The sequence below is a fragment of the Bos javanicus genome, chromosome 5, assembly GCF_032452875.1.
Source record: "Bos javanicus breed banteng chromosome 5, ARS-OSU_banteng_1.0, whole genome shotgun sequence".
NCBI classification, from domain to species: Eukaryota; Metazoa; Chordata; class Mammalia; order Artiodactyla; family Bovidae; genus Bos; species Bos javanicus.
The window spans coordinates 100,217,325-100,233,555 of NC_083872.1; the positions used below are offsets into that span (position 1 = coordinate 100,217,325).

At 44.0% G+C, this 16,231-nt stretch overlaps 1 protein-coding gene across 1 annotated transcript; it reads right to left on the bottom strand.

Annotated features, from left to right (window-relative positions):
* Positions 1 to 3,035: 3,035 nt before the first annotated feature.
* Positions 3,036 to 13,606, bottom strand: GABARAPL1 (GABA type A receptor associated protein like 1). The gene is made up of 4 exons (XM_061417895.1): positions 12,172 to 13,606; positions 7,398 to 7,476; positions 5,857 to 5,975; positions 3,036 to 4,405 (listed from the first exon to the last, which is right to left on the bottom strand). Exons 1-4 carry the CDS (start codon positions 12,259 to 12,261, stop codon positions 4,340 to 4,342), a joined length of 354 nt encoding a protein of 117 aa, XP_061273879.1. The 5' UTR covers positions 12,262 to 13,606; the 3' UTR covers positions 3,036 to 4,339.
* Positions 13,607 to 16,231: the final 2,625 nt, after the last annotated feature.

Genomic DNA, 16,231 nt, shown 5'->3' on the forward strand with positions numbered 1-16,231 from the left:
CATGGACTACAGCACTCCAGGCTTCCCTGTCCATCACCAACTGCCAGAGCTTACTCAAATTCATGTCCATCGAGTCAGTGATGCCATCCAACTATCTCATCCTCTGTTGTCCCCTTCTCCTCCTGCCTTCGATCTTTCCCAGCATCAGGGTCTTTTCCAATGAGTCAGTTCTTTGCATCAGGTGGCCAAAGTATTAGAGTTTCAGTTTTGCATCAGTCCTTCCAATGAATATCACCAGTGAACAAAAAAATAAAAACCTAGATTATTCTGGCTAGTTAGCCTACGTCACTGCCATTTTAGTCTTAAATGAAACTTACTCCTAATATGCAACAATGTCATTTAATTTGCAAAGGATTTCAGTCACAACCTCTGATGTAATTATATCTAACAGGAAGGAAATTTACCACTTCCTTTATACAAAAAATAAATTGGCCCACCCATGTCACAGAGCTAGTTTAGTGGCAAACCTGGGATTTGAGCCCTACGCCCAGCCTCCAAATCTTTCTAGTAAGCTCCAAGGTGTTCCCAATGGTCCTTGAATGGCCCATTTGAAACTTGTGCTTTTATGGATAATTTGGTTCTTCATGACCTAATCCCTGAACTGAAACCTTTAAGCCTATCAGAAGCTATCATTCTTTCACTTTTTTTTGAGCATCAGCTCTAGGCCAGGCACTGTTCTGACCAGAGTGTATGAACCATTGAACAAAATAAAACTTCTGCCTTTTGGAGCTTACAATCTAGTAAGAGTGGACCATGAACTTCAGAAAATGTTAGGATCTGTGTTCAGCAAACAGGACTAAAGTAGATCAACGTGGGAATTAGTGAGAGCTGCGAGTGGGTGAAGGTTGCTGAAATATTTAAAAAGGTGCTCTGGGTAGCCTGAAGTGATAGCTGAGCCAAGACTTGAAGGAGGTAGGGAATCAGAGCACCTAAAACACAGTTTTCTTTGAATGGCAAGCAATGCAAAACCAAGCTTTGATTGAGTGATATAAGGCAACACAGGCCCCAGGAGATGAGTACAAACCGTTGTGTTCCATACCTCCAACCCAGGAGCTCAGGATCACTTTTTGCAAGCTTCAGGCGCTAAACACATCTAAATGGAAGTCTTGAGGATCTTAAATACACTGCTGTGTTGAAAACAGAACTGTCAAAACTGATGGTCCACACTGCAAAATATACACGCAGAGTGACGAGGGTTGTCTCTTAGTCACTGTTGAAATATGCACAGGCCTGCATGGTGGCACGTGGAAATGTCATTTGACTCCTTCTGGAGTAATCGCTTCCTGTTACTTCAAAATGAAAATAATCTGTTTGCCTGTATTTACAAACTATTAAAGTGTCCTTAACCGCAAGAATAAAAGTAAAAAGAAAATTTATGGTAAAGTAAACAGACTGAGATCACAGGCTAAGAACATCTTACAGCTTTGGAAACAAGGACTGTTTTTTGTTTGGGGGATGGGGAAGGTTAAAACACAAGAAAAACAAGCTCTGTGGCCCTGATTACCCACCGGAGAGCATGCCACAGGCTGGAGCTGACCAGATTGCAGGCCTAGCTCTGTAATATCCAGGTAAACAAAAGGGCGAGTGAGGAGCTGGACAGGAGGCAGGGCCAGGAAGGAAACAGTTACTTGGGGCTGCAGTAGAGTGACCAGCTGAACTCAGCCACTTAAGGACAAAGTAGACCAGTTTCTCAAAATAATTGGTTTCATGCAGTAAAAACAAAATGAGGATGAATGCTTGGAGCTTATTCAAATAAGAGTAAAAATAGATCCAAAAGAAAACACAGCTAGAAATAGTTGAATACAAGTTTTGTATTGAGTTAAAAACTGGACACAATCAGTTTATCAACTAGTTTATTTTTCTGGAAATGACTGGTGTGTTATTACAGCTGACGTGGGGCTGTATTCATGGGCAAGAGCACCCCCAACTCACACACAAGACCTCAAATCACACCATACCTATTATATTGGGTGGTTACCGACACAGTCACCATAAAGAATTATGTGGTTAATATGTGGAACATTTTCACAGCAACTTGGGATAACTGACAATATTATGTCGAAAGGGTGAATGCAACAAGGCAGAGACCTGGGCCCTACCCAGCTCTGGAGAATGCCATACATACCACCAGGGTAGAGCGCCCCCCGGAGTTTGAGCATGGCGGTGCATTTGTCTGCCTAGTCACCGCTATTCACGTTTGTTGTTCTTTCGCACTTTTAACCTGATTTCACAATACAGTCCTACGAACCTTCTTAGGTTCATAGAAAGCACCAGGCTTTCTAGGGAAAAAAAAAAATTTTATGTTGGGGAAAAAGTAGAATAAAGCAGAACCACCTGATTTCTTTCAGAAAGGAAATTTCCACTCATCTGTTTTTTGCTGTCTCTTAACTTGTATCCCAACTGCCCACCTACATATGGGTTCCTGACTGAAGGTTCTAACCTAAGGTTGGAAGGGGCACCAAGCTTGTGCCAAGCCCAAAAGCCATCGAGGTGCCTTTTGCTGCTCTGGGAGACGGTGGCCTCTTACAGACCAGGACGTGATAGCAAGAACAGGCTGGCTTAGGACCTACAGGGAAGCCAGGTTAGCGCCTCTGCAGTTTCGGTCTGCAGCAGAGTCACAAGGAGCCAGGTAACAATACAGCTGCCTACGCTGAGATTCTGAGTCAGCTAAACCTGGGACAAGGCCTAGACATCTGCATTTTAACAAGCACCCCCCAACCTCCACTCCGCTATCTTCTGATGTAGGCAGTCTTCCACCTTCAGCTCTGAGGAGCATGTAAAGCAGTGACAAGGCATTTATCTATGGAGGAAAAAACCACGCACATTCTGCCAACAGACACCCTGTGCACCCCGCCCCCAGCTCCCTTCGCCTTTGGCCTTTGGACAGTGACTCCTGGGTGGTGAGGGGTGGAGTACACGTCTGACCACATCTGGGCGACGCCTCAAAAGGCCACATCCTCCCAAAGTTTCCTGCTCGGGAGTCCACACACTGTCTACTCTAACACCTACTAAATAAAGGCAACATTTCTAACTCATTTTAAGGTATGCAATTCTTTTATTTCCTTGGTCTGACAGCAGAAACTTCATTATACAAGAGCCTGCATCTTGACAGAGCTGACCCTCAGACTTCCCCCACGGGAAGGACCCTTTTCATTCACGGAGATGAACTGAAGTGTCTTGAGATGAATTGAAATGTCCCATCTGGGTGCAAATTCCTGCTTCCCACCCAGATCATAACCCTAACGTGAAAATAATCAGAATCAAATGGAATCCCCAAGAACTATGAAAAGTCACCCTTCTCAAATTTTTCTAACTAGCAGCTGCGGGAAATTAAGACCCAAGGAGGGGGTGCCACTGGCCCTCACCATGCATCTCTGTGCATTGAGAAAGTGGAGGACAGCAGGCCGGAAGCAAGAGTTCTGGATAAGCGGGAGGTGCAGACAAGCCATCTTACCCCATACCTGCCCCTTCTGTACGTAACTCCATTAACTCATGGAGTGAAGTCTGGGAAATGTCAAGACGAGTGGTTTTAGCCTGTTACTGAAATGGGTGACGCTCATTCAAGTCCAAGGTAGGTGTGGGGAAAACGGGCACCAAAGAGCAAAGCAGGTTAGACAGAGATGCTCAGTACTCATTCAGTTCCAGTTCTATGCTATGGAGACTATCTTTGCAATCCTGATGTCCCTCACGCCTGGCCTCTACTCTCCAGCAGAAGGGGAGCTCCATCTAAGTGTCTACAGCCACCACAGGGGTGGTGGGCTGGGTACTGTGATGCTTGTGAGATGACCACTGGGATGTGGGAGGGATGTGGGAGACAGGAGAGGTCAGGGGCTATAATACTTCAATTCCAGTGGGTCTCTTTTGGTCCCTGGGAATGGTCCACTACCAGCCAGTAATCCTACAACATTCTCAACCCCTTTCCCCACCTGTCTTGTGCAAATGTCAAAAATAGAATCTCTGCCCAAAGCAAAGGAGAGCAGGAAGTTATTGTCGGTTCACGATCTCTGGCCCCAGCTTGCCCACTCCGGTTCTTCCATGGAAATCAGATTTTGCAGCAGTGTTTGTTGTGAGACTAAAGTATCCCTATTTTTTTTTCTATCAAAGCCAACCCAACAGCTCTGTCCTGACATGCTTTCTCCCAGGGCCGAGAAAGCAGCAAAAAATGTCAATCGAGCGTGTGAAAATATGGTGATGGTGTGTGCGGTGTCGTGTTTCCAGGTGTTCCTCCTCTGTCTCCTTCACGGGGGGAGCCCTCCCTCTGTCTCTCTCTCCCCAAGCCCCACACTTGCCCCTCCCCCTGCCCCGAGTCCGGTCGCTCCCACTGGCCGGTTTCCGCCACTCACTTCCCGTAGACACTCTCGTCACTGTAGGCCACATACAGAAAGTAGTCTTCCTCATGGTTGTCCTGGGCGAAGAGGGGAGAGAATGGTTTAGAAACAATCAAGTTCGTCATCCCTAGGGGCTGGAGTCTCACACAACCTTGTAGGGTAGGCATAGGAGGTACCCTGCATCCCCCTTCAAAAGGGGATAGCGTGACTCCCCTGGTGGTCCAGTGCTTAGGACTCTGAGCTTTCAGTGCAGGGGTCACCAGTTTGATCCCTGGTCAGGGAACTGGGATCCTGCATGCCACTGGGCAGGGCCAAAAAAACGGGGATCAAAGAAGCAGGAGAAGTGGCTGGGATTCAACTTTGAACTCTTAAGTTCACAAAAACCTTCATGGAGAACATCATACACATCAGAGATATGAAGCTCATTCTGGCAAGAACAACGACACAACATGACTATATATTGTTGTTGACTGCTGTTCAGTCACTAAGTGGTGTCCAACTCTTCTGTGACCCCATGGACTGTAGCCCACTAGGCTCCCTTGTCCGTGGGATTTCCCGACAAGAATACTGGAGTGGGTTGCCATTTATTCCTCCAGGAGATCTTCCTGACCCAAGGATTGAACACGTGTCTCCTGCATTGGCAGGCAGGTTCTTTACCGCTGAGCCACCAGGGAAACCCATTAACTATATATATTTGAAAGTGAAAGTCGCTCAGCATGTCAGACTCTTTATGACCCCATGGACTATACAGTCCATGGAATTCTCTAGGCCAGAATAATGGAGTGGGTAGCCTATCCCTTCTCCAGCGGATCTTTCCGACCCTGGAATCGAAGGGATAATTATATATATTGGGATATAAAAATATATATATTGGGATATAAAAATATATATATTGAGATATAAAATTATATATATTGGGATATATATATATGGATATAAACCAGGGAATGTATGCTGTGGAATAAAAACTAGAAATTATTAGAAAAGTTCACTAATAGGATAGAATTATAAGACAGTATTGTGTGAAACCCTTTGAGGAATAATGATGCAGTTACAATCTAAGGTGATAAATCATGATCAAGTTCTCTACTATAGTTTATCATCATATTTTTACAGTTTGCCAAAAATTAAACCAAATAAAATCATTCAAGTTACTCCCTCCAACTGAGTTGATTTGTGAAGACAAATGAATCCACTGAAACACTGCCTGGTCTTTAAATTTGATTTGATTTGGTATATCTGTGGTCAGAAAGCACTTCCTGCTGTTTCAATAAGGACACTCCAATGTTAAAACACTACGGCAGGGCAAGACTGAGAAAATAATTCAAAGGGACTGAATCCTGTGTGCCGCTCAATTGCTGAGGGACAAGAGACACCTGATTTCCCAGGGCCTGACACGGCCATGTGAGAGCATCCTGATAAATGACACCTCTACCACCTGCCCCACTTCCCGGGTGTGTGGAAGATAACACCTGGGACGGAGGCTAGAGAAAGCCAGGCGGTACAGCCTTGTCGCCAGGACCATTACCTCATACAGCTGGCCCATGGTCGCACTAGTGGGAGGTATGGTGTTGTTGACAAAGAAGAATAAGGCGTCCTCAGGTCTCAGGTGGATTCTCTTCCGGATTAAGAAGTAGAACTGGCCAACTGGATGGGGGGTGTGGGGGTGGCGTTTAGAAAACAAAGACGAAGCAGAAGAAGACAAGAGGTTAGCAGGAGGGTAGTAAGATCCGGAAAACAATTCTACTGCACCTGTTTCCCAAAGCACCAGACTGGCATTATCATCTGAGCAGAGCCTAACACTGTCCTGCAGCTTCAGAAACAAAAAATGACATGGCAAGAAGCCTGTGTGTTCCCTGACATGCCATGGAGTTTAATTCCTCAATCCGTCTCCACTTTACTCAATTTCAGACCTAATGCTAACATTCCCATGGTCTAAATCTGATTTGAAACACACTTTTCAGAATTCTTTGGGGTCCAGCGGTTAGGACTCTGGTGCTTTCAATGCCAGGGCCCAGGTTCTATCCCTGGTAGGGGGAACTAAGATCCCAAAGCCACATAATATGGGGAGAAAAACACACACACACACACCAGACACTTTCATGTCCATTTCCGCCTAAGACAAACTTGTGATGGAAGATATCTACTGGACTCCAGTAATCTTAGTACAATCCCTCATCCCAATGTCGGGGCAATGAGTGGCGTTCAGTGCTTTATTTTTCACTGAGTACACTGAAAGGTTTCTGCTGCTGCTGCTGCTGAGTCACTTCAGTCGTGTCCGACTCTGCGACCCCATAGACGGCGGCCCACCAGGCTCCCCGTCCCTGGGATTCTCCAGGCAAGAACACTGGAGTGGGTTGCCATTTCCTTCTCCAATGCACGAAAGTGAAAAGTGAAAGGGAAGTCACTCAGTCATGTCCGACTCTTAGCAACCTCATGGACTGCAGCCTACCAGGCTCCTCTGCCCATGGTTTCTAGAAGGCTGATATTCAAACCTAATCACTCTGGAGCAAACACAGCTACCAATATCTTTCCAAGTGTCTCCTGGATGCAGTGGTTATTCCATTAAACATCAACATGAAGAATTAATGTATCTTTTGGAAATCCAAACAGTATCTACAAGATGTATGAACAAAAAAACCATAACTTGAAGAGGTCAAGGTATTCAGCTGAGAATCTCTATAATGTTATCTTCCCAACAAATTAGTCTGGTTTTCCTTATGGTGTAAATTGGTATCACAATAACAAACCTGAATTTTAAGCGGCTTATATAATACGCATCTGGTCTTTTCTTTCAAGCTCTCACACTCTGCTGCCTCTAAATCAAACAAGGCCCTACAACAATGGGAAAAGCTTAAGGAAATCAGTGATGGGAAAGAACAATTACATCACCATCGCTGAATCACCCAATTCTCTGGGGCATCCCACTCACTTTCCTCTGTTCTACCTCCCCTCAAGCCCACGATCGCATGCACACAGGAAGGACTGGGAAGGAGGGAGGAAGGGTCTGCTACTGTAGGAGGAAGGGTCTGCTGTGGGAGAAGGGTCAGGGGAGGGACAGAACATTACCAGTGAGGTCAGAGGGCACGAGGTACTTCCTCTTGTCCAGGTCAGGCACCCTGGCCTTGGGAGCCTTCTCCACGATCACCTGGGAGGAGAGACAAAGGGTGGGAATGAAAACTGCAGATTCCAACCTAGTATGTTGCCTTCTACACCCTACAATTGCCCTTATCTGAAGTGAGTTTCTCTAGGCTCAATACAACTTTTCCATCTCTTATTCTCTCTTACCCTTTACAAAATGTATGGGGAAACAAACTTTCTTAATAAGGTTATAATTTTATTACTGAAACAACAAGAGGATAAGGAAGGGATATTATGAAAAGTAAAGAGGATCTTGATTTTAATTACAAGTTACCTATAAGACGTGTGTACGTGCATGCTAAGTCGCTTCAGTCATTTCCAACTCTTTGCAACCCTATGGACTATAGCCCACCAGGCTCCTCTCTCCTTAGGTCTCTAGGCAAGAATACTGGAGTGGGTTGTCATGCCCTCCTCCAGGGGATCTTCCTGACCCAGGGATGAAACTAGAGTCTCTTATGGCTCGTGCATTGGTAGGCAGGTACTTTGTTATAGGATATATACTTTCTGGCATTTAGTTGAAGCACCAAGAAAATTGTCTGGATTTTCTCAAGTGGTCCTGAGTACCTACTAGGTTTATTCTTTCTCATAAATGATATTTATCTGTAAAGGTACAGATAATGTGGTTTAAATTTTGTACTTCATCAAAATTTTTGAGAATGATTGCAAAAAAAATGCATTCAAGGCACTATTAAGTAAAAAAAGTGTAAAAGTAGTGCTTATATTAATAGAATGTCAGTACAATAACCCATAATAACCCGTATTGATTATCTGTTAGGATTTTAAGGGATTTTCAGTGTCTACATTAAATATTTCTACAATACTTTCAAGTTTAGAAGGGTCATTTATTTCTGTAATGAAAAGGAAAAAAGATCAAAAGGGAGGAGATATACGTATACCTATGTTGAGGTTTGACAGAAAACAAAATTCTGTAAAGCAATTATCCTTCAATAAAAAAATAATTTAAAAAAAGGAAAAAAGATACATAAAAGTTATACATGTAGATGTATAAAACAGGAAATATTTTATAAATAAAATTTCAAGCAATAATTTAAATAATGTACTTAATTTAAATATTACAAAAACACATTCAGTATTTATATACTATATAAGTGATGTAATATGTAATTTGATTTAAATTATAAATACTTTGAATTGATTATAAAACCATCAGTTTTAGATTTTTAGTCTAGAAAATATAATCATTTTAGGTAGAGAAGATAAGGGAAGTACAGAAAAGTTAAAGCATAAACAAACACTGGGTACAGGTCACATAAATTCTCTTAACTTCAGCATTTCAAGGAGTAAAATATGTATGTATGTTTAGTCACTCAGTTGTGTCCGAGCCTTTGTGACCCCATGGACTGTAGACCACCAGGCTCCTCTGTCCATGGGATTCTCCAGGCAAGAACACTGGAGTGGGTTGCCATGCCCTCCTCCAGGGGATCTTCCCAACCCAGGGATCAAACCTGGGTCTCCCACATTTCAAGCAGATCCTTTACCATTTGAGCCGCCAGGGAAACCTGATAAAAAGGAACATGGTAACCTTCAAACACATCTTTTACAGACACATGGAATGGACACAACAAACTCACTGCTACTGCTAAGTCACTTCAGTCGTGTCGGACTCTGTGCGACCCCATAGACGGCAGCCCACCAGGCTCTCCCATCCCTGGGATTCTCCAGGCAAGAACACTGGAGTGGGGTGCCACTGCCTTCTCCAAATAATCCATAAATCCATAAAACTTTTATGTGAAAAAGCTTTGTAAACTGTAAAGATCTAAACATAATGATTTGGAGAAATCTGAAGCTTTTAAATTTAAGGGGATAGGTTAATATAGTGGAAAAACCTGCTTATTTTTGCAGAGAAAGAGAATTCTGCACCAGGAAGACCAGAAGAACATTATCACAAATAAGTCACAGGCACAAAATGTAAACTGTGAGGAACAGAGTAGTAACTAACAAAGTGATGTTATCATAACTAGACTTATCATGGTGTCTTGAAATGTGCATAAAAAACACTATGTTGTGTAACAGGAATTAACAGTGTTGTAGGTTAATTATACTTTGAGAGTAAATCCTAAGAGTTCTTATCACACATTTTTTTTTTCTATTTCTTTAATTTTGTATCTGTATGAGACTGTATGGACAGTCACTGAATTTATTGTGACCATCATTCCGTAAGGTATGTAAGTCAAATCATGATGCTGTACACTTTATAGGTATACAGTGCCATATGTCAATTACATTTCTATAAAACCAAAAGAAAAAAATTTAAAAAAAAATAAAAATTAAACCTGGAGTACTGATGTATGAATCAGAAATGAAAACAAAGTCAGAAGAGCATAGGAATAGACCAGTGAAGACCCAACAATGAGGCAGCAGGTAAATAAAATTAAAAGGGAAGGAGGGAGCATAGCATTGTGCTACGCAGGAACTCTGAGACCTGGCAGCTCCAGCCCCAATTAATAAGAGATGGAAACCACAAGAAAGGAGCAGGAAAAGAGAGCAACAAAGACAAGTGCAATTGAATCAGGGTACGTGACTGCTTTAATAACAGAACAGTCCAGTGAGAAAGGGCTTTGGAAATCATTTAACCCTCTTTTCTGTCAACACAACACTTCAGCACAGTGAGATGCAGAGTTCTGCCCAGAACTAACACCAAATCTCAGGATTCAGAGGGCAAAGCTCCTTCTATTATTTTTTTTTTTTTTTTTTTGTCATCAGAAAGAAAGCCACACACCGAGCAGCTGGAAGGAGTTTGGCCACTGGTTAAAATCCAACTGGAGAAATCATGAGATCTGAGTGAGTCATAAGAGCTTACAAATTATCAAATAAGTAAAATATTTAACAGCAAACAATGAGAAAAAAATAGAGGGATTAGCTGAAATTCTGGGTGAATGCATGGAAACAACTGAAATGGGAAGGGCTGTTTTGAGGAAATATAGGAGAATTTTAACTAGATTTCGGAACAGGTACAATTCTGAGCTTGTAGCTTATACAGAACTATTATTGGAACAGAGCTTTAATCTTGGAGTTCTGAAAAAAACGGTCATCATTTTGCTTACTGGAATGTTTTTCTGGCATCATACTGCCATCTGAACTGGTGAGGGCAGCAACAGTTGACTTCTCTATTCCCAATAGCTGACAGCACAATGCACGCTTAAATCATTCTTAAATCACGAACTGCCTCGGACCTTGAGAAACACTATGGCCTGGAGGATCCAACAGCCAGGATCAGAATCCCAGCTCAGGCACACATCAGCCACTTGCAGGAAGTTACTCCATTTCTTCAGATCCTTCTTCTGTAGAAAGGGATTATAATGGTGTGAGGACTAAGTGAATGACTACAGACAGGGCACTGAAGATATTCCCAGGGACATGGTAAGCTATCAATCAAAGTTAGTTGTCACTTGAAAATATTGTAAGAGGATAGGATGGGCGTCACCAAGACTTGGGGGGAAACTTTTAAAGCAGTCATCCAAGGTCCAGAGACCAGGAAAGAAATTTGCGAAGCATCCTTTAGTGGGTAATAGGGCTAGTTCTCCTTTTTAGCTGAAAACACCTTTGTATGTAATTCCCCTAATGCAACAGCCCTCATGTCTCCCTTAGATTATAGAAAAAGTACTCCAAGAGGTTTATACGGCCCAGGTCGCTTCTGGCAGCTGTAAGAACATGAAAAGTTAGATGGAAGACTGGAAAGGAATTCACCATCAGATAACTGCAATTCCTTTACACGTAAATTACCTGTAATATTTATCCTAAAGTCCCTGCCCTAAGATAAACAACACAGTCTTAGGGTCTTTAATCCTCCCATCTCCAAAACTCAAGGATTGCTGTTCCCTCTATCACACTTTAAAAGCCTTCTGCCCTCAAATCCAGCTACGCAGCCCACAATAGCGAAAACCAGGCAAGAGGCGGGGGAAGGGTAACAGGAAAAACGCCCGGATGCAGAAAGACACCTTGGTATTTCTTCCCTGTTCCTTCTCTCCGCCTGCACTAAGTTAAAGAACATAAACCTGAGTCCAAAAACCCAAGAAGAAGGTCTCAGTCCTTCCTGATTGTGTTCAGGTACAATGTGTTCAGAATAAACACCTGCCCACACACCCTGGAGCCAAGAATGATGAGGCAACCGGGTTGCTGCGCAGAGAACGTGACCTTGTTTTCTGGGCCAGGACTCTTGTGGCATCCCCTTCCCTTCCTAATTCTCACAGAATAAAACAAAAGATCCAATGGCTTCCGAATATTTCCCTCCCAAACCCAGGGCTACAAAGGGCCAAAGTCCTCCCGATTAACGGAGAACCACCTAAGGGTGGAAATTGATGGGAGCAAATCCCCCTGTTCATTCCTGAACAGTTCCATGCTATCTTTAAGGCCGCATATGGGTGGTCCCGACCTCATCATTCTCTCCCCAAAAAGCTACATTTTGAGTACATCCCAGCCAACACATCCGCTGAACGCTGCTGAGTCACTCAATCGTAGGATCCGTTCTAAAACTGCGGTCAGCTCTAAAAGATGGGGACAGGCTCTAGGGATACGAGTTTTTAAAGGTCCGCAGTCCGAACGTCCATTCCACTGGCTCTCCCCGCGGTGAAGGGCGTGCAGGTTGAGTAATGTTAGGGGCCACCCTTCTGTGCCTTTGGGCAGCCATCGCGACTCCCCCGCCCCCATCCCCATCCCCCCCCTTCCCCCCTAGGACACTCACAGGGACCCGGTCCGGATATTTCTTTCGGATCTTTTCTCCTTCCTTTTTCCGATACTCAAAGGGATGGTCCTCCTTATACTGGAACTTCATGATGAACCGCAGGATTTCTAAAATCCCCGGACGGGGCCTGCCTCTCTCGCGGACGAAGGCGTCTCTCCCGTCTTTTGATGATGATCCCTTTGGGCAATTCGCAATGAGTCTCAGATTCGCTTCCAAGAGGCCAGCCCACGTCGCAGCGCCGCTCGGCAGAGCTTTCAGAAAGGAGGGACTCGGGGCCTGGGTTCTAAGACAGGGTAGGGCCAGGTAAAGAATTCCCGGTGGCTTTTACCGAGAGCTGCGAGCACAAAAACAACCCGACGGCCCGCTGATCCTGTGACGTCAGGAAGCCCCGCCCCCGCGAACCTTGGACCGCGGGATGGGGGTGGGCAGGCGCCGTCCATTTCAGTGTTTTCTCTTTCTAGTTTCAGTTTCCCCGAATATAGTCCATTTAGAACACGAGGAATTTTCACATTTTATTTTATTGTGAAAGTGACATTAGAGGTGTTTTTAAAACAACAGCAAAAAATAATGTTCTAAAGAGGTATTCTACCCTCTCCGCCATTTCTTGGTTGGGCCCCAAAACAAATACAGATGGTAAAAATCCAGCTTTTTTTCAGCCTGTTGGGATCTGGTGTCTGGAAAGAGGTGGGATGGGAGTCCTGGAACTTCTTTGGCCCATTCAGAGGTGCCCCGGGCTTGTATTTCGCCCTTTGCTCGTTCATTGATTACACTGGTGCCTCGGATGCTGGGCTGGCTGCCTGGGATGCTGGGCTGGCTGCCTCCGCCCCGTGACCTCTCGTTCACCACGTTGGCGTCATGTTTGGGTTTTTGCAGCAAATCTGCCCCTAGAATATAAACAGAGCATGACTCAGGGAACTGAAGAGATGTAGCCGGTGAAGGGCATGAGGTGTGATCAAGGTCCAGGGAAGTGACGTCAGTCGTTACTACTAAGGACTTTGCATAGGTTACAGCTATGGAAATGAATGACAGATCTCAGAAGTTAGGTCTGTCTTCGGAAAAGAAAATATCGTGCGATTCAGGCGATTAACTCGGTAGTCCTCAATTTTTCCCCTGATGCAAAAATTCACGGGAGGAGGGTACTCCTTTCCAGCCATGAATACAAAGCGCCACCTGAAGGGCTGGTGGAAGACTGGAGGTAACAGTGTCGCCTCCCTCTTGCCCTCCACTTTCCCTGCTAAGACAGAGGAATAAGGCCTTTCCAACCACTACTAACAAGTGATTATAGGGACCTGTAAGGGAAGAGCAGCAGAAACTGTAATATTAAAAAAGAATGAAGATACAGGATGAGGGGCTGCTGTGCCCTAAAGAAGTCCAGGAAGTTCTGAAAAATGACAACAGTGGGTCACTTGTCATCTTTCATCAAGGTCTCAGGGTCTCTGATTGAAAAAAAAAAAACAAATGAAAAGAAACAAGGAAAATGAATTGCATAGCCCTACATTTTTTAATTTTTAGGATTTTTTTTCTATGTGGGCCATTTTAAAAGTCTTCATTGAATGTGTCACAATATTGCTTCTCTTTTATGTTTTCGTTTTTTGTTCACAAGGCATGTGGGATCTAAGCTCCCCAACCAGGGACTGAACTGGCACCTCTGCATTGCAAGGTGGTCTTCACCACTGGACCGCCAGGGAAGTCCCTAACCTTTGTTTTTAATGCTAATCATTTTTCTCCATGGCATTTTTCAACCCTTATTATGTATGGAAATCCAGGAATTCTTGTATCGCATTATATTTTTGTAATGTTTAGTCCTTGTTTTCAAAGTGGTTATTTTAGCTGATATGAGCTTTGACCCAAATATAGCTAAATCTCTCAAAGGAATACTTTAAAATCAATGGAGAAGAGTGTTATTTTCCCATCAAATCTACTAGAAACAATCATAGCTAGTTTAAAAATGATTTTAACTTTTATTTTGAAAATACCTATTCATGGTAGCAGATTACATAACACAGATACTCAGGAGATGAAATTTCATTAACCTTTATGCCTTAAGGCCTTTCTAAATGCAAATACTTTTTCACAGACTAGCCACTCTGTCAACCCTTTACAGCTTGCTACATATACTTGTAGCAGAACATTTAAAATATTATACAGAAGGTAATTTTGTAAGGAGATCAGTCCTGGGTGTTCTTTGGAAGGCATGATGCTGAAGCTGAAACTCCAGTACTTTGGCCACCTCATGCGAAGGGTTGATTCATTGGAAAAGACTCTGATGCTGGGAGGGATTGGGGGCAGGAGGAAAAGGGGACGACAGAGGATGAGATGGCTGGATGGCATCACTGACTCGATGGACGTGAGTTTGAGTGAACTCCGGGAGTTGGTGATGGACAGGGAGTCCTGGTGTGCTGCGATTCGTGGGGTTGCAAAGAGTCAGACACGACTGAGCGACTGAACTGAACTGAACTGAATTTTGTAAGGGCTTCCCTGGTAGCTCAACAGTGAACAATCTGCCTGCAATGCAGAAGACATGGGTTCCATCCCTGGGTTGGGAAGATCTCCTGGAGAAGAAAATGGCAACCCACTCCAGTATTGCCTGGAACATGCCAGGGATAGAGGAGTCTTGCAGGCTGCAATCCATGGGGTCACAAAGAGTCAGGCACGACTGAGCAACTAAACAACAACAACTTTCAAAGTCAATTGGTGGTTTTGTGGAAAACTAGACATACTTTAACAATACAATACAGCAAAACTTAGTTCACATGTGCCGTGACAGGGCTTCCCAGATGGCTCTAGCGGTAAAGAACCCACCTGCCAATGCAGAAGATGTAAGTGACATGGGTTCAACCCCTGGGTCAGGAACAGCCCCTGGAGGAGAGCATGGCAACCCTCTTCAGTATTCTTGCTTGGAGAATCCCATGGACAGAGGAGCCTGGTGGGTTATAGTCCATGGGATCACAAGGAGTCAGACATGACTGCAGCAACTTGACATGGGTGCACACACATGTCATGACAAGTAATATTTTTCTATTTATTCCAATATATTACTTCTTAGTTACTCTATTATTGTTGTTGAGTCTCTGTCAGGTCAGACTCTTTTATGACGCTATGGACAGTAACCTGCCAAGCTCCTCTGTCCATAGAATTCTTTAGGCAAGAATACTGAAATGGGTAGCCATTCGCTTCTCCAGGTTGTATCTTCCTTTCTCCAGGATATCTTCCCCACCCAGGGATCAAACCCAGGTCTCCTGCACTACAGGCAGATTCTTTATAGTTAGAGTCGTCAGGGCAGCCCAGAGGGCAGAACATTTGTTAATCAGATGAGAAGCAGTCACAAAACCACCTGAGACAAGATTAAAGGGACCAGAGAGGCTCATTAAGATTAAGAGACTGGGCTACCTAAGACCCTGCACACACCCTAATCTTGTCAGCAATCCCATCCTTTTGAAACTTTGCAGAAGAAAGAAGAATGCAAGACTTACTTGCATTGATCCTTATTACATACCCCTGCTTGACTTGACCAAAAGCAAAGAGGAAGCCTCAAGGAGCCTCTTGATGAGGGTGAAAGAGGAGAGTGGAAAAGCTAGCTTAAAACTCAACATTTAAAAAACAAAGATCATGGCATCCGGTCCCATCACTTCATGGCAAATAGAAGGGGAAAAACTAGAAACAGTGACAGGTTTTATTTTCTTGGTCTCCAAAATCACTGCAGACAGTGACTGCAGCCACGAAATTAAAAGACATTTGCTCCTTGGAAGAAAAGCTATGACAAACCTAGACAGCTACCCATTCCAGTACTCTTGCCTGGAGAATTCCATGGACACAGGAGCCTGGTAGGCTACAGTCCATGGGGTCTCAAAGAGTCAGACACAACTTAGCAACTAACTTCATACTTCATTTTTGCTGTTCATCCCAGGCTTCCCTGTTCTTCACTATCTCGCAGTTTGCTCAAACTCATGTCCATTGAGTCGATGCTGCCATCCAACCATCTTATCCTCTGTCACCCCCATCTCCTCCTGCCCTCAATCTTTCCCAGCATCAGGGTCTTTTCCATTGAGTCGGCTCTTCG